This window comes from Sitodiplosis mosellana, unplaced genomic scaffold (genome assembly GCF_009176505.1).
Source record: "Sitodiplosis mosellana isolate CC-2019 unplaced genomic scaffold, AAFC_SMos_1.0 Smas_scaffold_1, whole genome shotgun sequence".
Classification (NCBI taxonomy): Eukaryota; Metazoa; Arthropoda; class Insecta; order Diptera; family Cecidomyiidae; genus Sitodiplosis; species Sitodiplosis mosellana.
Window position 1 is genome coordinate 4591064 of NW_022595244.1, and position 26074 is coordinate 4617137.

Sequence of the window (26074 nt, forward strand, 5' to 3'; positions counted from 1 at the left end):
ACTTCGATTTTGGCTACTGTACAAATAAAAAAGCCGCAACAAACATTCAACCAGATCGATTGTGGTTGTGTCGCGTAAATTAATTCAAATGGTTTGTTGTGTCACGTTAGCATATCGCTGATAAGGATGGAATCGATCGCTTGGCTGCGTGTCTCTTTTTCTATCTCTATCTCCCTCTTTCCCTTCTTCCCTCTTTCACATGCTCTCCCATGCGGGTGTGCCAGAATTTGTTGGTAATCGGATCTCGATGTGCATTCGCTTCGAAACAGCAAACGTTTCGCATTTTGAAAATCGAAAAACCCCTGACAAACACGAAGAAAGAGAGAGAGAAAAACACACAACGAAATACAGTTCAGTGAACTTCAAAGCGAATTATCGTCGATTTTCGCATATTTCTCTCTTTGTGTGTGTCGGACTCACTTACACCCAGAAGATCATTTCTAATTTTATACGTTTTTATCGTCAAATCAACTGCAAAATGAAGGAAATTTAATGAACGCGTTGAATTCCACGCAAAGTTTCTTGGTTCAAATCGATTTGCTGCTGAATTTTTACTCAGGCTGCAGACTAACGAACCGACGAAAAAAAAACCGCCGCCACATTTTATATATGCAAACTATTCGCTGTGGCGCGATGTCTCTAACTAACAGCACGCCGCTTGTGCGCTTCGCTGGAAAAAGCGAATCCAAGCCATCAGCAATGTAAATTGTACTTTGACGTTTTTAATGGCGTAATTAAAATGCAAGTGATGTAATTTGGTAAAGTCGATTCGTATACACGATACACATGCTGAAATTGCTGCTACGCCAATCGAATTGACACACATTCGAATGAATCAGAGGGAAAAAAACACACATGTTATACCACATGCAATTTGTATGGCAAACACCTGTGAATACTCGATAGATAAATCATGCGTTCGCCTTTTTCCACCGTCTCTCTCTCTCTCTCTCTCTCTCGCTCTCGTTCTATCTCTCTTGGTCTGCTTCTCAAACACATTTTTAACAGTCGAATTAATTTAGTACTAAAACCAGAAACCGTACACATTAAACGAACACTTTCGTGCTACGATTAGAGCAAAAAAAAGAAAGTTTGATGTGGCGATTGCCTCAATCCAAGAACTGTAATAAAATGATGTTGGCCAAATATTTTTTGACAGTCGACGAGATGTCAATCCAGCTCAAGAGTTCGTTCAATTCGAATTTACATTTAGAACATCATCATTTGATGGATGCATTTTATAGCTGTCAATGTTGTGCATTTGAAATGACATTCGATTTAGAGCGAACACAGGCGTAGCATCATAATTTTGTTTGGTGAATCGTAAAATCAACAGGCGTTAACAACAAACACAATAAATCTCCTCGAAAAAAGACAGTTTGGATAGAGGACAATGAATACGCGACAACGGGCGAAATTGGAAATTGTGAGTAGAATCAAATATTTTGTAAAGCGTTTGTTTGTTACTTTGCATTTTCAAAAAGTGAACAGTTTCCAATAAAAATCTCTGTAGGACAGTGTTAACCAATTAGCATAATGAGATATTTCGATTGTTTCTGATAGCAATACAAACGTTTGATCCCATCGAATGCGACGATTCATTCGTCGTTCGTGTGGGGAACACCGGCTGAACGTGAAAATCGAAAAGTGTTGAGCGTGGAAACGATCAAAATGCGCATGCAGGAGGCAATCGACAACAAGTTGCGTAAGCTGCCAATAAATGTGACCAATCCAGATGTCAAGCCGTTGTACGAAGCGTTCAAACGGGATGTCCTGAATAACGCATACAACAGCCAGTACACTTTAAGAGTAAACGATACGACCAAATGAATGCTTCGTCCGAAAATTCAAAGCTAATCACTTTTGGTTAATAATTCTCGCTTTCGATTTGGTTAACATGGCAAATAAAATGGTTTGAATTTGCGAACAAACGCAGTCGTTGTCTTTTTTTCTTCGCTCGTCAAATGTACACACGTCAAACAAGATATTGTCTGGTTTTTGTTGTGAATCGTCATGGTGACTAAGGAAACATTTTCGGTGCTGTTGCGAGAGTGAGAGAGAGAGAGAGAAACGGTTTATTAGCTGGCATTCATTGATAACCATACCGTTGGTAGGTATTGAATTGTAACAACTGCGACGTTGTTTCGCATTTCGATCGCGATTTGGGGTCTCAATCACTTTGACATGCTTCAGGTAATTGAGTAATAAATATATTGTGCTTCGTTTCACGAGACGCATTTGGGATCTGTTACATAAGTGTCATTTTGTGTGGTGTGTTTGTGTATGTGTGTGTGGCCGTCAAATCACCATTTATACCGTCATCGTCGTCGACGAAAGCAGACGAAATAAATTTCACAGTCCAATCGTATAAGTACACATTTTATGCATTATAAATCGCGAACACATAATTATTTTGCGGCGAAAAAAAGGAATCGCGGTCGGCGATGGCTTTCAATTTTTTGCATACATTGCTAAAAGTCTATCATTAGATGACGTATAGAAGAGAAGCGCATAGAAACAGCAGCCACTTGAAATAAAAAAAAAACTGGATCTTGACATTAACTGTACACAGTCAGATCTATTTCAACAGCATTAGATAGTTCATCTTTGAATTTAATCATCTCAATCTTCCACTTGCGAGCAATTAATCTATCAAAACAAAGATCACTGGGTGCGAAAAGGAAGTATAAATTTATTGCTGGTGTACCTCAATTACAATGCCATTTGCTCTGCTTGCTTGCTTGTGTGCGACGCACACTTTGCGTCGACCATAGATCGCTTGACGCAATAATTAGTCGAACCGAACATTTTTAAGTGTATTTAAAGTAATTTCCTATTTTAAAGTGAAGTTTAAAAAAAACTGAACCCATTTCGGAATAAATCGAAATAATTACAATTATGATGGGGAATTTGGTTTGTGTTCTGGGTATTTTGTGACGAGCAAAATGTGCGCTACTATTTGGAACCGTTTTAATGAATAAAGTCATTAAGGAATGAGTGCGCGAATGTGGTTGATTCGGGCTCCAAAAATTGAACGTAAAACTTGCTTCGCCGCGAGTGTAATTAGCATAATTCAAAAATGTGATCGCGATAACACAGCACCTTTTCTCACTGTTGCTCTATACATTTGATGGTTAAGTGGCCGTGAATTCATTAGAACATTTGAGTTCGCTTTTTGTTTTGTGTTACATACTTTGTTGTCAAAATGAGCCATTGTTTCGAGCCGAGTGACATTTTCCGTGCACAAAATGTGAAATTTTTGAGAGACAGAGTATCAAAATTATCCAGATATTGGTGCTGTGGCTGGCGAAAGATCGTTAGAAAATTTCACAAAACTAGAAATTAGTCATCATCATTATTATTTGCTTTCGCCCGGCAATTAAACAAACACTCATCACCCGAACAGTAGAGGAGAACGTTGACATGAGCTTGTATGCAAACAAATCATTCGCTTGCCGAGCCGAGAAATGACGAAAACAAAAATGTTACAAACGATGGTAACAGTGAACAAATGAATTGGTTGATTGGAAAGCAACGGGAATCAAACAAGATCTACTGTCTCTGTCTCACGCGAGCCCGGTGTGTGTGCGACTGCATCACGGAATATTAAAAGTGTCGCATATATTATGCCATCAATATTAATATTTTGTTTCGTTGGTGTCGAAATGTGTGTTTCTCATATAGCAGCAGCAGCAGCAACAACAACAACAGTGGCGGCGGCGGTTGAAAGCGCCCTTTTTTCCGAATCCATTCCACCGTTTTAATTATTATCTCAAAAACCGGTTTTCGGATAACGCGTTACTCACTCAATCAGCCAAAAGGTGCGTGCACGCACTTCGCGAACGACGACGCTATTTTTAAACAATTATGGACTTAACGAATGAACGGAATGGAGGAAAAAAAAATTGGGAATGCGATTTGGGATATGCTTTCGGAAACAATCGGCAATACGATGGAGTAACACTCTTTTTTTCGATGATTGAAACAAAAGGCAGTAGGCGCAAAGCAGTCAATGTGTGCATATTCTTTATACCGTTTTTTTCGTTTATTTTTTTGTCATTTCATTCATCATCCGAATTTGTTTTTATTCAACAGAATGTATACAATGATGATAATGTTTTGTTTTGTTTTGTTATATTTTTTTTTCATACTCTCTGTGCTACATGTGACTCTCGTGCTCGCGAGGCTCACGCCTCATTATATCAGCTCAACATCGTACGTTTCGAATGAAAATGCAATATTTTGTTTATCTTTCGATGTTACTCATTTCTTACTTAATTCGACGGATCGCTTCCCACTTACATCTGTTTACGCGGTACGTGTTGTGTCGCTTGTTCTGTTCACAGTTTGCCGCGAATGCGACAACGGTTCAATAATTTATGAAAATTATTTTCACAAAATGATAAGCAGTTTTATTTTATAGCGTAGAGCCAGCGATCAACCGGTATCTTTTTTCGTCTTTGGTATTTATTTTTTTCTCCACTTGGTTTTCTCTCTCTCTCTCTCTCTCTCTCTCTCTCTCTCTCTTTCTCGTAAACTGGGCAAGCTTATGATTTGTTTATTTACGTCAAAAATTTGTTGTTTCGTTAGCGCCGAAATGCTTGCAGCCCAATGAAATTGTCAATCTTTGGAATTTAGCAGCGTACGAGCCAAACGCGCACGCACACGCACACGCACATACGGAAATATGTCGAATTTTTAATTACCCACACGGAATCCACACACACATACACACTGAAACCCTTTCTTCATTAATGCCATGTGAACGGTGAATAATGTTTATCAGCGCTTGAAAATTACTCGATTTCGAAAAATTTCAATTCTAGTGGACAAATTATAATTATCGATATAGCGATAAAGGCCAATAAATAACAAGCGCTTGAACGCTTGCGATTTACGATGTCGAACATAACCGTTTCGATGTAGCGATTTATCGGTGGAAATGAGATAATCGGAATGAACTTCGGCGACACCATGTCATGGCGTTTGTTTACTTAGAAATTGATTCTATATTGGTGTATGTTTATTTATAAACATTACGTCGCATGGATTGGTCTTGTTCGATGCTTCGATTTTGAATCGAAAAATGAAAAAAATTAGTTGAGTCAAATAGTGGCTGCGGCAATTCGTAGCTCGAATTTATTTCATGTTTTCTTAACTCGTTTAAGAGATTTCTTATCGTTACCTGAACGAAGACAACAACAACAAAAATATAATAAACACATGAAGTTTTTCAGCTGCTGCTGCTACCATAGCTCAACGCCAAGCAAGGCACAACAACTCATTTGCATAAAAGGCAAATAACAATTATGTGAACACATAAGTCTATTTACTCGGCCCGTACGAGCATATTGTGTGGGCCACTCTATATTTCTTCAGTGCTGTTACTGCCGGTTGTCGTTCGCTTGTGACCGATTCTATTCTTAACGCTTGTCGTGAATATTCTTAGGAAAAGACGAACAATTTACATAGATTTCCGATTCGATGGGAATTCGGGTAAGTGAAATGAGACACTCGCATATGGGAGCGAGTGAACGAGTGAGTGAGTGAGTGAGTGAACGAGAAAAGGTTTAGAAACCGACCGGAATTTATATTTGGTTGGTTGTATGGCATTGTTACTTTATTTATTTTTTTCGGTAAGTTTTGATTTCAATCAAGTATGCGGTAGTGAGAAGAACATACACATACACACACTAAATGTGTACAAAATGATAAGGTTAATGCGAGTTTTTATGGCTTAGATCCGCTATCCGACAGACCCACAAACCAATATTCATTTGGCGCTCTTGGTGTGAAAAGCAAAACGCACATTCGACAGTTCAATGAATCCAATTCCGTAATTTGATTTTACGCTTTGCGAACAATAGACACCAAATGGGCCCGAAAATGAAATATGCAAAGTGTTTTTATTCTGGTTTTCACAATTCATTTGTGCGGCCAATTTTTATATGGCCACAATACTCATCAACCATGGAAATTGAAAAGAATCGACACGAATTCGAAACAATGACACATTGAAGTGCATGGAATTGACAGAGGAAATAAAATAAAAACAAGCGTAAATTATCAGAAATGTGTACGCATTGATAAACACAAAGGTCAATGCGTAATTCGACGCAGAAAAAAAAGAGTCGTCCACAACATAAATATCGAGTACAATAATAATAAATAATAGCGTGAGCATCGTCAACGCCGAACACATCATATATAACCAATACACATTTTCTTCTTTTATCAGTTTAAGACTTTGAACCGCCAACCAAGAATTCCAAACTCATTCATACGCGCGTACAAAGAGCAAATTAAATGGCTAAACAATGCAATCCGTTATTTCTGCATTTTTCGATCAAATGACAAATGTACAGAAAATCATACACTCTCACATACACAAATATTGCACGAAAAATATGAAATTCGAAATTGAATCGATTGACTGCTTTGGCAATGCACGAATTATTCGCTGATGAATTGCTGAAAATCACAAGTCGCACGTTCATGTCGTGACAATTAATTGATCAATGTTTACAATATGATCATAAATCGTTTTGTGTCACACTTGAAGCACAGTCGCTTGCACATTTATCACACATACATACACACTCACAGACTCACACTGGGCACACAACTATTCGTAGAATTCCAACGAGAGCGTAATTTGCTGAAACGCGCGCCATATCGCTGACAATGAAATCATATAACTGTCAATTTGATTACATCCAATCTAGGCATAGTTGCGCAGACAAACACGGACTCAAACAAACCACAACAGCCTTGCGGCTGTTGGTTGTTGTGTGAACCAAGTGAAACTCAAGCACGCAATTGCCTTCGATTGAGTCCGATTTTTGTTGGTTGTCTCAAGACATCGTAGCGCGAAATATATATATACTCCCTGCATACACTGTTTTTTTTGCTGATTTCATCTTCAAAAACCGCTTTTTTTGTCCGCTTGGCTTAATTTATTGGCTTGGATGTTATCGAGATAAAAAAAAAAAAATAAAAAGAGAGAGAGAGAGAGAGAGAGAGAGAGAGAGAGAGAGAGAACGAGTCCAATGTATGTGACAATAAATTCATTTCATTCTCTTCGAATCGGGCTGAGAGCGACACAGACTCATTTGCGAATTTGCGCTCATGCAAATCGATCACAGAGTAAATAGCTTGTTTCCGATGTTAGTTGGAAGTAGCGTGTTTGACGCAACGCTTCAGTGCAGAATAAAAATATAAAATGACAATGTCGACAACGACGACGACGACGATGATGAGAATTGGCTTGTATATCAATTTGAAAATTAGAGTTATTAACCAGACATGCCCTTTATCTGATCGCCTCTTCATATCGCGCTCGTTCTGCTCGCTTCTTTTGGTCTGTCGCCTGTTCACTCTATCTCGAGTGCTGCTGCATAAAATGTAAGACAAAACAACACGCAAATACGCCGTACATACACGTACATCGTCGGTTCGGTCACTCTTCAACAATGTTGCAAAACATTTCTATTGAAGAGGCTCTCTCGCCAACGAAAATATATGAAGAAGAAAAAAAAACAAACACACACAATATAATTCATAATTTCGCTTCAGTGGCGCTTGTTATATGCACTCGGTTGCCATATTGTTCCAACAACGAAATGTCGAATTCGTGCATTTTCAAGAGCCGACGCTGTTTTGGGCAATGTTCGACGATTGTTGCTGCTATTCATGTTGTTGTTGTTGCCTTTTTTCTTTCATTCTTTTCACATACAAATGCAGCGTATTCAGTGTGCCTGTACCGCTGTTCGGTTGCTTTAGTTTTTATTGTTCGGCCGCTTTTTTTTCTCTCTTCCTCGATAAAGCATTTGCGTGTTCTTTAACTCGCTCACAACAGGCACAATCCAAATTTCGTGTGTACTACACATTATCGTGCGACATTCGTGCAATCGACGGACGAATTGCGACTGTAGTGGAGACACAATGCAAACGTTGAAGCGTTAGCTTCAATTTTATTTTATTTTTCCTTCTCTTGTTCACTCCATTCCGACTTCTATACATCTTTTGTTTATATATTAGTAATGTAATAAAAATGTTTTACATGCTGCAAAAACTATTCGGTGTTTTACCGTTTGGTTCAATGAATTTTTTCACATTTTGCACGGTGGTTAGAGTGAGCGAGACACAATGAATGACCTGAGCCACCAACCAGCAGGCACATTTTTATAATCACAAAAATTGAGTTGATTTTATGGAAAAATTGTGGCGAACAACTCTTAACAAGCCCATTTAAGTCATCGTTCCTTTTTCGCGCTAGCACTCGCTCACTTACTCGCTCCAAATTATTATGTTCGCCGAAATTCATGCAAATACATGATGACGCATCATTTGCTGCTGTTGCTATTCTTGCCATTTTTTCTTCAACACAGCAAATTCTTATTAAAGCACAAAATTGTGCGCTTGTTTTTAAACGAACACAACAAAAAGAAATTGTGAATCGCTTTTATCACGTTTTGTTCAACGAAACGATGATTACTTGGATCCGTGTTGCATTCTACGAATAATAACTTCGGTGTGGTCAACCATCGCAGCGATTTTGAGTAAAATTTTATGCTGTAAAATATTTGCGACACTTGAAACTTGTCGACGTGCCCGTCGATAGACATGGAAATCACCCGTCGATTCCATGGATCGAATTTGGACCGGAATGCAAATAATTAGATTTTCGAATCGATCAAAAATCGGCATGGGGCAAAATATGCACACAAATAAATTTTTCGTTGAATTTGTTACGTAAACACCGAAAAAAAAACTCATAAGCAATCTGACCAATTCGCTGCAACTTCACACGATTAGTCTTTGTCGTGTATGTTCGTACAGTGGCTAGGTAAGAGGAGAGTTGTTGCCTGAATAATTTGCATCACACACACACATCATCTCTCAAGCTCATTATAAATTTATTATGCTAATAGATTGATATGAATAAACGGTTCGATGTTATGCTTGAAGTAAAGTAGCGAGTTCACTGCTCACATTCGATTCATGTGAATATTTGTTGTTATGGTTTTTTCTTTATTTTTTCGTCATAAAGCTAACTTGATCGCTGGCTGAGTGCTTACGTCGCAAAATGTCCAAGTGTGCAATATCGAAACAATGTCAGCAACAGACGCGATGTATTGCATACACATGGGGCGCGTGTGTGTGTGTGCAAAGAGCAAGAATGGCAGAGCAATGTAAGACAGAGCCCGAACAATCAAGAAATAAAATGAAACGGAAAAAAGCACACCGCCATGCAATAACCAATCGAAACGTCCGAAAAATTGAAATAGAAATGTATTCATTCGACCCGTTTCAATCAATTATGTGTGAGTTAGTTTTTTTCTTCTTTATTACTCTCTATTGGAATTTATAAATTTTTCGTTTCATATTTCAAGCAGAAAATTTTAATAAATATCTTTTTTTTTTTATATATATATTTCTCTTTTCGTTTTGTCGTAGCATGAAGTTTTTTTCTTTCCTTCGATATGCTTCCTCTTCTTTTTCTTCTCTCTATGTATCGAATTCGTAAAAAAACACATGCCAAAATGCGACTCTGATTCCAGTATTTTGGTTGAACGAAGAGAGAAAAAAAATAAACACCGTTTGGAATATTTCAAATGTGTAGGCAAAATTCAAACCGATTCACAGTGAGTTAACTAAAAATAGAGTGTTTTTTTTATTTTGATAGTTTTACTGATAGAGTTTGTTGAAACTATAACTAGTGGCTATCCAAAAAAAATTATTCAATTTCGCGCAAGAGTCATCCGTTTTGTTTTGACTTTGTTTGTTGGTTCGTTCGCTGAATGATTTTTCAGTGTTTTTTTCGGAATCTATTAAATATTTTATGACTTGGCAAAATGTATTTAATCCTGGTAAATTTGCAGTGCTTACAATATTAATCGAGTGTGTTGCATTTTGGTTGAGGCCGAAAATCCGGAATGTTTCAGGGCAAATTCTATCGCATGTATTCAATCTAAATATGCAGTTTGCGTTTTTCATCCACATTTGGCCAAGAAAGAGAGATCGAAGACGAAATGGAAAAACGAATTAAAGAAGTAACAAAGCGAATGTAGCGTCAATTTACCTGCCTGACTGTAGGGAGAGAAAGATGGTAATGGGAACAACAAACGAAATCACCTCATTTCGGAGTTGCGAATGTGTGTTTTTATTTCGGTTTGCATGTGTCATTTTTATCAATTGGCATAAATCAAGATACATACACACATCCACATGCACCTCGCACCGGGCTCTCCGGCTGTAAATGCGGATCAAATTAACAGCGTCCAGCACCGCAAATTACATTCTGGGTTCTTTACTGTTTACTTTTCCTTCTTTTTTTTACTTTTAATTCTTTTTCTTCTAAATGGACAACTGCGTTTGTGCATGAACCAATTTTAAACCCATGTGCCCGGCCACTAATGCAATCAAATCGTACAAAAGAATCGCACCCAAAGAAAGAACCACTTTGTTGGTGCTGCTTTTCGGCTTTACGTAAATGTGATGCATTGTGTACAAATTTGAAAAGTATTTAATTTTCGGCGCTCTCTCCCATCCCAACTGCTGCTGCTACGGTTGCTCACAAAATCGTGCAAAAAACTAATTTGCTATTTCATCAGCTACATATAGACGATACAATGAAAAAACGACCCCGAAAAACAAATGCGACTTAGACGCTAAAAAGTTAATCTGTCAAAAATGTATCCGATTTGAACCACCGCCAACTGGATGGCAGACGACACAAGCACTCGGCTATATTTTTTTTTCGCCGAGGAGTGAGACTTGATTTTCCAAAATTTATGTGACAGTCGCAGCAATAGCAGCAGCAGCAGCCGCCGCATGCCAAATCCAATTCAATTTAGTAGTTGTCATTACATAGTTTACTATTGCTCCGCGGTGAATTGTCTCCCCATTTAGCATAATAGACGAAGTCAACTCGTGTGCGGATGCATGTGAAATTGTAGCTCATGCTATGCTATGTGTCGTTCTCTATCTAGCGTTGTCTATATTTCTGCTGGCGTTTTGACTGAATGTGTGTGTGTGTGCGCGAGTGTTTTTTTTTTCATTTTAGTTTACTTCGTGGAAACATAAAGGTAAATTGAAGAGTCTTAATGTGCGCACGAAGTTTATTTTGTGTATATATATATATATATATCGAATTTAATGTGAGTAACGATGCATGGATCTGCGCCCATCGATTCGTGTTAAAGTAATGAGAATATCAACTTAAGCGCTTGTCAGTGCGCCGTGTGTATATGTGTTTCTTTTGTTACTTTTTTTTACACAAAATTATGAACGAAACATAAAAATTTAATATGTTTATATCTACGTATCGTAGCTGAGACGAGGCACACACACACACGGGGCTAGCGAGCACACATCATACACAATATATCACACATGTATCGCTTGAGCGCAGCTAGTGCACAACAACAACAGTTGAACTGTGAGTTTCGGAAAAGCGAAAGAACAAATTTATTCATTGTTAATTTGTGCTGAGCACGAAACACGTTTAACTCAAATTATATTACATTGTTGTGCATGGTAGTTGAACTGTGTTGTGTCGATTGTCGTTTCCACCTCTCTCTCTCTCTCTCTCTCCGTTTCTGTCTCTCACTCGCTTTTTTAAAGACTTCTCGATTCATTTTCATTTAGAATAATGGGATTTGCATTTATAGTTCCCTGGTCTGGTGTTTCAAATGAACGTAAAACGATGGGTATGTGTTTCAGAGTCAACCTCGATGTTTTGGAATTGAAGTACCGAACTCGTAACTTTCTGTCAATCTACCACCAAAAATGGAGTTTAAATGACGAAATCGCAAACATTGTGCAAACATATGGATTATTATGATTCGCAAGCTCGAGTGTCAGACAACATGTCTATGCCTGCTAATGATCCATAGTTGAATGCTGGATTTGGGAATCAAAATTCGCTATCAAATCATTGGCATCAGCAGTAACGACGTGCAATGGCAAATACAAATAGACGAAAAAAAAAAATCAAACTAGACGCTAGATTTGGATATATTCGCACCAAATTCGTGCAATGAAGTAGCAAGAGAGAAGTTATTGGACCCCATAAAATGTATATTTCCATAATTAATATGTCAGTTTGGTGTTTGTATGTTGTTGCTTTTTTTCTGTTCGTTCTCTTCTTTTTATTTTTTCTTTTTTATTTTTTTTTTGCACCGGTTTCTTTCAAGCAGCAAGTATTCAAGCGAAACAAATCGCCACATATCAACATGTCAATGTCGAACCGGCAACAGCAGCAGCAGCAGCAGCAGCTAGTTTTACTCTTTGTACATGAATTCCACGCATTCGAATCCTCTCTCACAATATGCCGTTTGCAGTCTCTCTCCCTCTCTCTTCTTTTCTAATTGCAATCGAGAAGTATACAACGTGCGCCGGTTCTACACCGCGCTTAACTGTCTCGTTGTCAAAGTGAATGCAAAAACAGATCCCAAGTTAATTATATACATATAAAACGACGACGATGACGATGGCAATAGCAGTGGCAGCAACAGCTATGGTTGCCAAGCACGAACGGCTTACGAACACACGAAAATACAAAACGAAAAGAACACAACACGAAGAAAAAAATAAAAAAAAATCGTACACTCTAATGAAACACGAAAAAAAAAACAAAATTCACTTAGGAAATTCAAGCGCTGAAACGGTGAACCAACGACACTGACTGCAACCAATTCCAGTAGCCGTGGCAAAAAAGCAATCGAAACAGCATTTTTTCACATAATACGAAATGTGCAAAGGCGATTATTTTTTTTATTCGCTCATATTCCGTCTTTTTTCTTCTGCTGGTCTTATTCGCTGTTTTTCGAGTGTGTGCGAAACGCTCGCCATAATAATGTCATGCATCATTTTTATGATTTAGGTATTTTATGTCCCCGCATAATGATTGTAATTAGACAAATGGTTTTGGTTCAGTTCATATTGGCGTTCGCTCTCAGTTTTGCCGATTAGTTTTATCGGAACGATGTTGAAATCCACAAATTACAGTACCGTTCGATTTAATTGTCCAGAGATATATACATGCTGTTTTTTTCATTATACTGTAACGACAAGTGTATGACATGTGATGGATCGCAGGCGTTTATTGAAAAATAGATCCACAAAAGAATGAATGAGACCGATTACCGATATGTGGCACAAGGAAACAAGAACTCTGTTGTCAGCTCATTTGTGAACGATTTGCCGAATTGAAAACAGCAAATCAAATATATTTGTCAAAAATTCCAAACGAGATTCCCGGTTGCGAAACACATTGTGACAAACTATACAGACACTCACCGAGAGACGAGAACATATTGAAGTGAATTTAATGATTTATTCCACTTCATCAATGCACGGAGAGTGAAAAAAGTGTCAAAAGTTTGAGATTTGATTGAAAGAAGACACCATCACAGCTCACTCTCTCTCTCTCTCTCTCTCTCTCTCTCTCTCTTCCGAATGTGTCATAAGAATTTAATTTCAATACTCTCTGCCGTATATAAAAAAGCGGCACCAATGAATATCTGAATTGTATTCGGTGGCACACAGAGCCTATACCATTCGTATTTCATATATTTTACATGTAGATATGCGCGCGTGTACACACAATTTCATGTCAATCAAACAAAGAGCAGAAAGAACTAAACCAAACAAACGAACGAAAGCAAAAGAAAGAGAAGAAGAAGAAGGAGAAGAGAAAAAAAAATGGAAAATGGCATCGGAAATTTATTATGAATTTCCCGAATCAATTTTTTTTCTTGTTCGATATTCGTTTCCGTCTTTTTGGGGGCGATGGAATTCATTCAGAATCTAATTCAATATTCAGAATTCGGTTGAGGCGCAAGAATGAACGAAGGAAAGCGAAAGAGAGAGAGGAACACAAGGTAGGCAGACAGGCATAGCAGCAGTACCGAAGAAGACGAAAAAAATCGATATTTATGATGAAAAATTTGACAGTTTCAGTTGCTGGTGAACGGGCAAAAAGACGGTCGTCTCAATTTGAAGAGTTGGAAAGAAAGCAGAACACCAACACATAACCAGCCCGGAGAGTTTTGCCGAAGCATTGCTAAATGCTTTGCCTTTGGGTGGGTGCTGTTTGAACAATTGTACACAGTGTGCATACATAGAATGAAACTAAGAAATGTTTTTCTCTCTCTCTCTCTCTCTCTCTCGTTTTTTTCTCTATCGCTTTAAAATTCAATAAATATTCGAAGTCCTACATAAATTATCATTTTTCAAGGCTTGAAGAAGCATTTATCATAATCAAATCAGTGTATATGCTTTTTAGCGTTCGAACCAGCGAATTAAGTTTGAAAGAGAGATGCATCACACCCGCATTAAAATAATACCGAATATATATATATGCTTTGTTGTTTGCAATACGTACGTACGTATATATGCACGGTTTTTTGGGCAATTTGAAAAATTTGCATGCACGCGCCCATAAAATACAGTCACCGACAAGCATAAAAATTCGCATTGCTGAAATTGCTGAAAAAAAATCAATGAACTCGTCACACACCGCAGCAAGAGAGAGAGAGAGAGAGAGAGAGAGAGAGAGAGAGAGAGAGAGAGAGCGAGCGAGCGAGCGAGCGAGTGAACGAACGAATGAAATAAAAAGTGTATGTACGAGCCAGCCAGCCAGCAGAGGAGCATACTTTATTCGCCGACGGTATAGAACCGACGAGTACATGTAGATTATATTCTCGCTATTGCCATTCTGCCGAACCACACTTATACACATGCATCCCGCAGCGAACGAACATATCCGAATGCTGAAAAAATGTGCTCATCGCGTTATACTTTTTTATTTCGGCCGAAAAAAGCATATTTTTTTTCGTGCTTGCGCCTAGTAGTATAGTGTATATTTTTTTCTGGTTGCTAACGCGTCGTCTCCATACACGCACACTATCTAACAATCGCACGCACGCACGAACTCTCTTTCTCTCACTCATCGCTCTCGGTCTCTGTCTCTCTCTCTCCCTCCGTGTGTATAGCCGAAATGGTGAATAAAAAAAATGCTATCATATTTTTTTGTTCATTCTGCAATTGTTTGCCGAAATGATGAAGGGAGCGAAAAAAAGAAGTGAAATCTATTTTTTGTCCCTTGCTCTCGCTCTTGCTGCCCATCCGGCTATGCTGGGCTGTGTTGGTATCACTTGAATTTGAATTGCATAAGTAGTGGTTTTTTCGGTGCACACAAACAGAACAAAAAAAAAAAAATTCCGAATTGGCATGCTTGGGTAGTGAGAGCATGAGAAGAGAAGGAATGGAGAAAAAAAATTCGCAAACAAGAGCGGATGATTGTGTGAAAAATGCTTGAGCCGAGAACGCGCCTAATACAACTGCTAATGTATGTATTTCAGCTCATGGTGTATGAGTTGATATGTTTTTTTAGCCTCCGCATTTTTTCTTCTGTTTCGACGCATATGCGAATATTTTGCAATGACACATCGCAGATCCATTGTGTCGATTTATCGAATTGATTGATTCCGACCAATAGACAATACACATACGGTAGCATGATGGAAAAACAATTGCTCGATATCTTTTTTTATTGCCAAATAACAACGACAACACCAACACCATTTCCAATAAAGAGTGATATGGCGATTGTGGTGATATGAGTGTGTGTGTGTGTGTATGTGGCGTTATGAAGATTGGGGACGGAAACGATGTTTTCATTGCGATAACCATTTTATTGGATCGAGTCGGCTGTGCCGTTGTCATCGTCGTTAAGTGGAGTTTTGGTTTTGGTACCATGGCCGACAGAAAAAAAAATGTATATGCAAAGAAGAGGGATAGAGAGAGCTTCTAATCAGCAAAGCATTTTTCGTGTCTTGACCCGCCGATAAAATTGCATTGCTCACCATAAAAAAATTGACATGGATTCGGAACATTTCAACGATATCACGAGTTGAAAATCGATGCCACTTTTATTATGGAATGGTACATTGTTTTCTTTTAATTTCGAATGGGGGAAAACGAAAGAAAATAAACGGCACCAGAATGAATGGTACGCAGAAAAATGACGGAAATAACGAACGGAAGACAGAATAAACAACTTCTAGGTATTCATCATTCGATTCCTTTTATATTCGCTGCATTTCGGACGAAACAACGAAAAAAATGTCTTTTATCTTTCAAGCGAAAAAAACGTCGTCGTCTTCGTCGATGATAGAACAAGACGTAAGACGAAACAAAAATGCGGATCCGGTTTCTATTTGGTTTTGTTCGTGGAAAGGTAATTTCCACATCGATTAAAAGTGTATTGATTTTTGCACGAATGAGCAAAAGGAGAAGGAGAGAGAAGAAGAAAACGCAGCGGCGCATCGAACACGTCAAAGAACAATAAAATTTTACTTAAAAATCACTTACCACAAGAAAGTGAAATAATGTTGTTTTCTTTCCATTTCATGGACTTTTTTATTTACGAGCAAAATATTGTGTTCTTTTTTCTCTCTCTCTCTCTCTCTCTTCATTTGTTCGCTTCGCCGCTTCGTTCGCACTTCGATCCTACGCGATAGCAGACATCTCTACGTATATTCATTGTGTATTTGTTTTATATTGAATTTTCATATTTTCTGAGAATCTTTTTCGATTCAGTCCGTGTGTGTGTGTGTTTTTTTTTGTTCATTCGCTCGCAAAATGCGTTGAATAAATCAATAAAATTTATGTGATAAAGACATGCGAAGCATGAAATTTCTCTTGAAGATATTTCATGTTGCGATGTAATCAGTTCTAGTCGATATTTTGTTGCCGATTGTAATATATGCCATATCATCATTGGAGTTCAATAGCAACAGCTCATAAACAACAAATCACGCGAAATATATTTCACAAATATTTATATATGTATAATCCCATATTTGGCGTGTAAAATCGATGCAAACCACTTTTGGAGTTCGATGCGCCTCTTTCAATCCTCCGCATTCTCTCTTTTTTTTCTGTATTGTGCGTACAAAGTGAGCCACTACACAAAAAAATAACTGTAACACGAACGGATTTCAATTGAATCCGACTGAATGGAACGAAAACATTATGCCTGAATTATTTTGTTTGCGATTAACGTACGATATGCGATTCGAATGCAATTTTGTTGTAGTATGTTGTAATTGTCGTCACACTTGTGACTATATCGAGGAGAGAGAGAGAGAGAGAGAGAGAGAGAGAGAGGAAAAAACGCAGAGAATTGCGTACACAGTGTTAACACAAATCGCCGTTTTTCTCCATTTTTTCTCTCGCTCACGCTCACCCTCTTGCTCGTTCTGTCTCGGTTGAGGTTCATGCATTCGCTGGAATGGAAAATCTCGAACAAAACAACGGAAGAGGCTGTTACAACAATAAAGAGCATCATTGCAAAAAAAAAAAAGGGACTTAAGGCAACGTGAACACGTGAATTCAGCCGATTGTTGAGTGAAGGGTTGCAAACAATAGAGCATCTCATCTCGCTCCTCTATTCGATGATTCTTTTTATATTCGATTGTAATGCGAAGAAGTCAATCCGCATAATTGCAAATGGGCTTGTTTTTATGTGTATTGGCAGCAGCGAATGGTAAAAAAAGATCATAATAGAAGGAATATTAGTCAATGTGTGCGATTGGGATGCATTATGTTGAATGGGAAATGGTTGTTAGTGCACTTGAAAAACTCATTTCTTTTATGCGAACATTGTAATCGATGGTATGATTTTCGTACCTCCATGTTAGCAGAGAGCGAGTGACCGAGAAAGAGTGAGCAAGAGAGAGTGTGTGTGTGAGAGAGAAAAAAGCCAGTTGAGGTGACAAACCGAAAATAAAGGAACGATAATGAGTCAAATATTCGTGTATTCAAGTGTTGTTCACAAAAAGCCCAAATGCACTGTACTCAACGTTTCAGCACGTAAAGTTTCAAGCCAATTCATTCAGAATTTATCGATTTGCTTTCACCAATATATCAAACTAAAAGCCGAGATGAGAGTTCCAACAACAACACCACCACCGACGATAGCAAACAGTCTCATTCGACATGTTCGATTGTAAAACACAATTAATTGTTTCGTCATCGAATTGTGTGTATTTTATTGAGTTCGATTTCCGCCGGCACCAAACTCTCTCTCTCTCTCTCTCACACACAATGTGTCACGCCACTCTACCGCCGCAAGTGCAAACAAAATTTTGTCTATTTATGTAATAAAGTTGTTCATATTTCGAAAAAAAAAAAATATTTCATCTCGTTTTGGCTTGCCACAATAAACACGATGTGGTGTGTTTCACTCTCTCTCTCGCGCCGCTCTTTTTTTTAATCAAATAATGACAAGCAAAACAAAAATTCACATTTTATTTGCACAGAGTTCGATTGTTTGAGTTTGTAAATTAATTGAGGCTGACACTTTGTACCAGCTTCGAGAGAGAGAGAGAGGAAGAGCAAAAAAAAACAACAAAAGCACAAAACAGGCGGATAAATAGAAGTTCTATGAGAAAAAAACGACATATAACAAATATATTTGCCCGTTCATTTCACTGTTCCAGTGGCATGTTTGTTGATGTGAGGTAGCAACAGCTCCTCCACTTGCGGCACCAGAATGTTTTTTGTGTCGAAGAAAAGTGTGCCATATCGTGTATGTGTTAGCGAAAATGTTGAACTCGCAACTATCGCATCTAATATTTAGCGCTGCTTGGGATGCATTAGGACAAAGAGAGACCAAGAGCGAGACACAACCGTATTTCGGAATCGAGATGAAAATAACATTAGTTAGATTATTAGTTGTCCAAAATTAATGCGATGATTCAATTCATGTCAATCACGGATGTGAATTTTAATTCCCATGGATTGATAACACTTTTTTTTAATCAACTGAGTGAGCCCAATGTCTACAGAGAACGAAACAACAACAACAAAAAATGCAAAGTGCTGCCAAAGATAAAACGAATTCTTGTATAGACTTGTTGGAACGGGTCACATAGATCGATAGCGGATGATAAGCGATGCCACAAAATGTAACTTAACGTCGAAATTTAAAAACAAAAGCGAACCACATACACACCCAATTAAAGCGTATTCGTCATCAATGCAAATAAATTGAGCGTGCTATTATGGGTTCATTGTTGGTTTGTTTTCTTTTCTTTTATCATTCTCTGGCTTTTGAAAGACGATAAATTGAGATTATGTTTGCATACATAAAGTATACATTTGAATGGAGTCTGTATATCATCATAATGACTGGTTTCCCATTCGTCAAAGGCGTTGATAAATCACAACTCCAATTAAAGTGATATAATCGAGCGAATATGATACAGAGAGTGAAAAAAACAGTCTGCCAAAACTTCGACTAGCACATTGTTTCGACAGGCATGCTTGCCTAGATTCAAATGCTGAGAATTGAAACGGTGCATGTTGATGAAAGAAAAAAAATGCCGATGCGAATGACAAACACTCTGTTTGCTGTTCACCAAACTATGCTTTCGTGATTCGCATAATGAAAAAAACAAAAATCATTTAAAACCGAAGCGAAAAAAAGTTTGTAATTTGCTTGTGAATATGATTTCTGTGGACGAGGTGTGTGTGTGCGAGTGAGCGCGTTCTTGCATTTGCCATATCCGTGCGAGCGCTCGCGGACACATACCAAATTGTATACTTTTATAGGTTTTTTTCCTTATTCTACTTCTGCATCGACAGCTCGTTTTTTGCACTCTTCGTTTGAGCTGTGCTTTGCGTGTGCTGCAGATGTCGACATTTTTTTCTTCGTTCGAATTCGAACGAATAACTGGAGAAGAGGAAAAAAATCATACACACACACACACGACTCTGGCGATTACAACACACAAAGAAGGCGAAGAAATAAAAAAATACCGAAAACGAGAATCGGAATAATACACAAGTCTGAAAGCGCCTCCGACATAATCGTGTATGAATTTTTTGGATTTGTGCACACTTTAACACATGCAATTCAAGAAATCGCAGTTTTAAAATCGACTCTCTTGCCGTGTCTCGAAAGCAAGGCAAGCGTATAAGCGTGGCGAGGCAAGGCAAATTCAGCGCTCGAAGGCAAAATCACAAGAAAATACGGCAAATCGCTGTTGCTGCTGCTGCTGCTGCTGCGACGACGACGACGACGAGGCAGCCAAATATTTTTTTGGTTCTTGCCAACTTTAATTTGCACGTATGTAAAGCAATAATATTGGAATGCTCAAGAGGCACTTTCGGCTGCCGCGCGTACACTTTGGAATACATCGCCGCTTACGAACGCAAACAAACAGTACAACGGAACAAATAAACTTCGAATTCGAGACTATATACGACTATATCGATGTCATGGAGCGCGCGAAAATTGCACAATTTCATAAAATAAAAATTGTTTTTCGGTGCAACGTTCACTAGTTTATAAATTGAAACTTGGGCCATCCGAAACTCAACGAGAACGACGCCAAAATGTGAATGCAATAGAGAAGACTCGTCTTGAATTTGGTTTTATCAACAAAAATCTTCATTTTTCTCTATTTCTTCAAAAAAGTTTAAACGAGTGTTTGGTATGATTACAATTTCGACTTCTTCAAATAGACGAAGTTTATATTCAACAACAAATCTTCAAATGGAAGTGAAGATTTTCGCTTTCATCACTTCAAGTTGCGTTCAAATTACTTGTAGTACTTTACAGTATTCGAGTCGACAAATAGTTTTTGCTTCTTCTTCTGATCAATCAAGCAAATCGCACCATATGACCACTAGACGCCGTCCACTTAAACGGTCGCTTGTTGTTTTTTTTTATTTGGTTTGGTGTTGTTTGCCCATATTTATTTTTTCAAATTTTCCTATATGAGGCCTGCGTTTGCTGTCGATTCATCACAAATTTTTTTCACTGAGTCGATAGAGTTGTTTGTTGGAAATTGCAGCAGTGCATAAACGAGTTCTTTTTGTTCTCATTTGCTGAGTACACAGAGTACAATGTTCATTGGATTACAGCGCGCTGTGTATGCCTTTATGCAATGGATGATGGTAGTTGTGAGTACGATGTTTGGCTTGCTGTTGCTGCTTTTTTGAGTGTGTTTCGTCGTTCTTTCTCTGTTCACCGTGACTACCGCCGTAAAAACGTGATTCTTTTTGTAAACAGCCAGCAATACCTGTATGCGAACAATGCACACACACACACACACACAAATATACACGTGAAGCAAAATCACTCGCACAGCGATTACGCGAAGAATACGGCTTAGCGCGGTAAATTCGACTAGAAAAATTATTTAAAATATGGCAGCAAATACGCCCAAATCATCCGCTTTTATCAAACGAAATAATTGTAGCGTTGGAGCTGCTTGAAATTTTATTACCATTTTTTTTGTTCATGATATTTCACTCGTTCGCCATGGCAAAAAGGTAACTAACTACTTGAGCATTTAAGATGCATGCTCAAGTATTCAATATAAAGCCTTCGAGGTGTGCTTTTTTCAAGAAAATCATCAAAGTATCAAATCAAATTTCGTGTTCAAAAATGATCCGGAATCATATACACGAATATTGAAAGAGAGAGAGAAACGAAGAGGAAAAAGTGCGCTCAGCACATATATGGCATGCAAGAACGCATCAGCATAAGCACAAGTACAAACTTCACATAAAAGGTAGAATTTCACAAAAAAAGGTGTACTTTTTTTCGACACTCGTCGTCGTAGTCGTTTAACTTAAAAACTCTCGATTTTCTTATACATGCAGCGAAAAAAAGCGATGTGTACTTGCAAAGCTGTTGTATATGCCATGTATATACTTGCATATACATGTTATGATCGCGGCAACGGTGACGCTATCACAGCAGTACCCGAATTGGTGTGTCGTTGCCGCAACAAGCATAGCATAGCCAGTTAGAATAATGACGCGTTCACTAACGTTCAATCTACTTGATGGGCTCTGTGTGTAAAGCGAGAGAGAGAGAGAGAGAGAGAGAGAGAGAGATTTTCGATTTCGATTCATGACCGAGCGCAAACAAGCAACAAAAAAAACCCATTGCATGTGTATACTGTGCCACCGTCGCCGCCGCCATCGTCGTCGTTGTCGTCTATACTGTAAACTCCTAAGCATGAACGAAAAAAAATAAGATTTTGGTCGGCGTATGTATGTGCGCGTTTTTTTTTGTTCGTTCGTACGTTCGTTCGTTCGACTCTCGACTGTCGATTGTGCAAGTGTTTGGTGCGGAAGAAAGCGACAATGCGATTTTTTTATTCGGTCGAAAACTGTACCAACGAACACGAAAGGGAGACAACGATATACTTATAACAGGCGTTTTATCAAATGGCAAAATGCTGTGCGAGCAAATGCGCGAATTTACCGATGACACGAAATTATACTACATTTTTATGTTTTAACATGACAGACAACGCAAACCGTAGACTGAGTCGAGCGCAGCGAAGAGAAAAAAAACGAATCATCGCATTAAAAAAAATGAAAGAAATTCATAAAATATGAATATAAGCTCCCCGACGCATACACAGTCAACACAACAGTAGTGATATGAGCCAATATGCTTAGTCGCACTGTGCTCAAGACTCTTGATAGGTACTTTAAGCGAAGGAAGTTTCAGTTATGTCAAAAGGAGAATTACATAGCAACAGAAAAAAGTGCTATCAAGAGCAAAACGTTATGTGAATAAAAAAAAATGTCGACGGAACAAAGTGAACCGTGCGCCACCAAAGTTCGATTGGGTACTTATTTAGAGAAAAATCGAATTGGAGTAAATGAAAAAAAAAATTATGGATTTTCTCGGCGGTAACAGCAGCATGAAAATAAAGCAGAATCAACGGCACAACGAGATAATGTAGAGATGATGAAGAGAAAAAAAATAATAATTTCTGTCACTTTTTTCATCGTATTCCTTAAAATGTGCTTGCAGAAATCGCAAAAGTCTAAGCGAGAAAAAAAAATCTTTTCAAGTTGAGCCACCGTTTTTTTTTCTTCAAAGGTGAACGCGAGCTTGTGATATATTTAATTTACTAACACCGCGTCATTTTCTTCGTGATATTTTCTCTCCGGAAATTATTTCGTGCGATTAATATTTTGACGTTTTTTTTTCCTCATTCGATCTGTGGCCTCTCATCCGTTTTCGTTCCACGTACTTGATTCGTTGTTATGTTTTCATCGCATCGAATGATGATTGAACGATATTCACAAAAGGTGCAGATTAGGTCGATGGTATTTGATTCAAAACGGATTAATTTCGTTGAGATAAAATTTTCATTTCTGATAATGTATATTAATTGACAACACAAAACGGTTTTTTTTGCGTCGGAGATAAAAATTGGTCAATACAACCACATAAAAGCTAAAACAAAAATCAATCGAATCTAGACAGAGAGAGAATTAGCAATCGATATTTACCTTGGTTTCAGTCATTTGCCCGTCATTGTTGGAGAGCGGTGTTGGCGGTGTCGATGGTGAGCTATATGCTTTTTGATCTGGTTGTTGATGAGATTGATGATGTTCATGACGTCCAATGTCCACATTGTTTCGTGCATTCGTGTTATTATTGTTATTGTTGTTATTGTTGGTGTTGTTCACATCGTTGTTGCTGCGTCCAACCAGATCGATGCCATTGGCCAATTTATTGTAGTCCAGCCGATCATGGTTTCGTAAATCAATGTTGAATGGTTTGTAGTCGTGCATGAGGGTGCTCATCGGGCCCAATTGTAAAACACCGCGTTCGTTCATCGAGCGCAGCTGATCGATGGATCGATGAATGTGACTGTAGTCGGGTCCAGGTATTTCCGCCATCAGAGGTGAGCTGTGATGATCCAGCCCAAAACCGGGCTTATATTCAATTGTACGACCCTCCAGTTTAATAACCAACAAAAACTTGTGTAAAAATGGTGTTGGCCCTTTATTTTGCGCTTATCACGGTTTTATGCCTTGTTCAACAAGAGATAGTATGGCTTTTGTGTTTATGTTCGTTTTTTATTTCTCAGAATACAGTTTTGCCCACTGATTCACTCGAAATTCCAACTCAAGCGATTCCACACCGGAAAAAATACTCGAGATAAATCGGCACAATTCACTTTCAGTTGCGATTATTTACCATTTGATGGTAATTAACACGTGATTAGGCTATCAACAAATGATAATCTTGTGCGCGCAAAACAATTTTTCTAGAGAAAAATCTTTCGGATATATACTAGTTCTGCGTCAAGTTTATCGGAAATGATGATGAGGGCAAGGCACTTTTGTATTTTGTGTGCTGACTTTTTCGAGAAAAAATCTTTTTTTTCGCTACGCTGATAAGTTTACGCTTTGTCACAACAATTTTTCGTTGATTTGAATTCCCACTGTATTAGTTCTGTGATTGTGTGTTTATTATTGAGTATTGCGCGCACAGAAATGAATGTTTCACAATTTAATAGGCTTTAAATCGCCGTTGAATTCGTTCAATGAGCGGATAAAAGTGTTCGAGTCTATCAAAACCCATATGAAAATCATTCGCGGCGAAAAATAATGAAGGAAAAAAATTCCCCGTAAATATTCTACGAATGAAAAGAAAAAAAATCGTCCAATTTTTCGGTGCACTTATTTTGAAACAGCAACGTTTTGCAGGTATATAAACATTTCGTATCAATCATCAATGCGCAACGGAATGCTTTTAAATATTTCAGTTTTTTTTTTCTTCTTCGGTTGTGAAAATAAAATCTAAGTCAATGATTTTTATATTTGTGTTCAGCCACCGCTAATGTGTTGTGATTCATATAGAAACGGATATTTTTAGAAAGAAAAAAAAAATTGAAGACGCGCCTCGTAAAGTAGCCTCGCCAGTTGTTCTGTTTTTTATTGAAAATTTACAGTTTTTTTTTCTTTGCTCTTGCTCGTTCAGTTCACATGAAGATGAATGTTTTTTTCGATGTCAATTCGCGCCACTTTCAGTTTATGTTATGATCACCCGCTAATTCACTATGAAAAAAATGTTTCGTTCGAAAAATGCACAGAAATTAATCTGTGTCCGGCTGAGTCGCGATGCAGTTTCCAAATGCTGGAATAATTTAGATTTTACTTCACACAACAGCGCAGAGTTCACAATTTTCAGTTCATAAATCACAATGCTCGCGCGATTTTCGATCGAAATTTATACACAGTGAAAAGTAACGATTTTTTTTTCAATTTACTTTTTGATTCGCGATTAATTTTGGCGCCAATTTGATTTAATTAAAATTGATTGGCTCTCGCGTTTTTAATATGTATGTTGGAAAAATGGAGCGATTTAGATTTTTTTTTTTTTTTAAATTACACACTCATTCCAAAAATCTGTTTTTTTTGTATGTCTTATTTACTTGTGCTTTGATTGAGCCACCGCCGATTCATTGAATACTATTGAGTGCGGTGAGACGAACAATCAAATCAAAACCAAAAGACCAACGGAAAAAAAATTGCTCGCATCGAATAATGTGTTAATCATTACGAAGCAAAAACTCGACTGGTTTAAGAAAAAATTGTTTTTGGTCCTCGAAAGGTTTTTTTTTCGTGTGTGCAGTGTGTCTCTCGCTCTCTTCTCTGTGTGTTGTTTTCGGTGTGGTGTTTGTGTGCTGCTACTGTTGTTTGTCGTGTGGCTGTCGTCGGATATAAAACATTTTTTTTCTTCATCTGTATTCGCTCCCTTTGCCTTCGCTTGTATAGTTTGATGTATATATGCATATGTGTAGACCGAAAAAATTACTACGATGTGTATTCAAGAGTTTTTATGAGAATACGGAACACACCAAAAAAAACCCATACACATTGACACAATAAAGTCGGAGCGGCTTACATTCATCGTGTGTTGTACAATGTTGTACAATCGAACACACGAGAGTGACGTGCACACATACACATAGAGACATAATACACACAGGGACAGAGAGACACAGACAGGCACATTGGCGCAACTACGGGTATGGCATACACAAAAACCATGCTCGTAGACCGAGACCGCAACGAAGCGATTGGCGTTTGTGTGCGTCGGAATGGGATGGTGATACTCGCATTGGCTGCATATCAGCGTTCAACTCACTTCATCCTGACAGAAAGACGGTTCATGTGGCGTATGCAGTACATGTGTGTATGCAAAACATGGAAGAGAGAGAAGAAA

The 26074-nt window shown here is 38.1% G+C and overlaps 1 protein-coding gene across 1 annotated transcript in view; it reads right to left on the reverse strand.

The window, feature by feature from the left end:
- The window catches only part of LOC129580552 (zinc finger protein rotund-like), a 30718-nt gene extending 4937 nt beyond the window's left edge, over window positions 1–25781 (reverse strand). Inside the window, exon 1 of the mRNA XM_055471077.1 lies at window positions 23347–25781. Coding sequence (XP_055327052.1) covers window positions 23347–23739 — 393 coding nt within the window. The 5' untranslated portion in view covers window positions 23740–25781. The remainder of the gene's footprint in view (window positions 1–23346) is intronic.
- Between the last annotated feature and the right edge of the window lie 293 nt (window positions 25782–26074).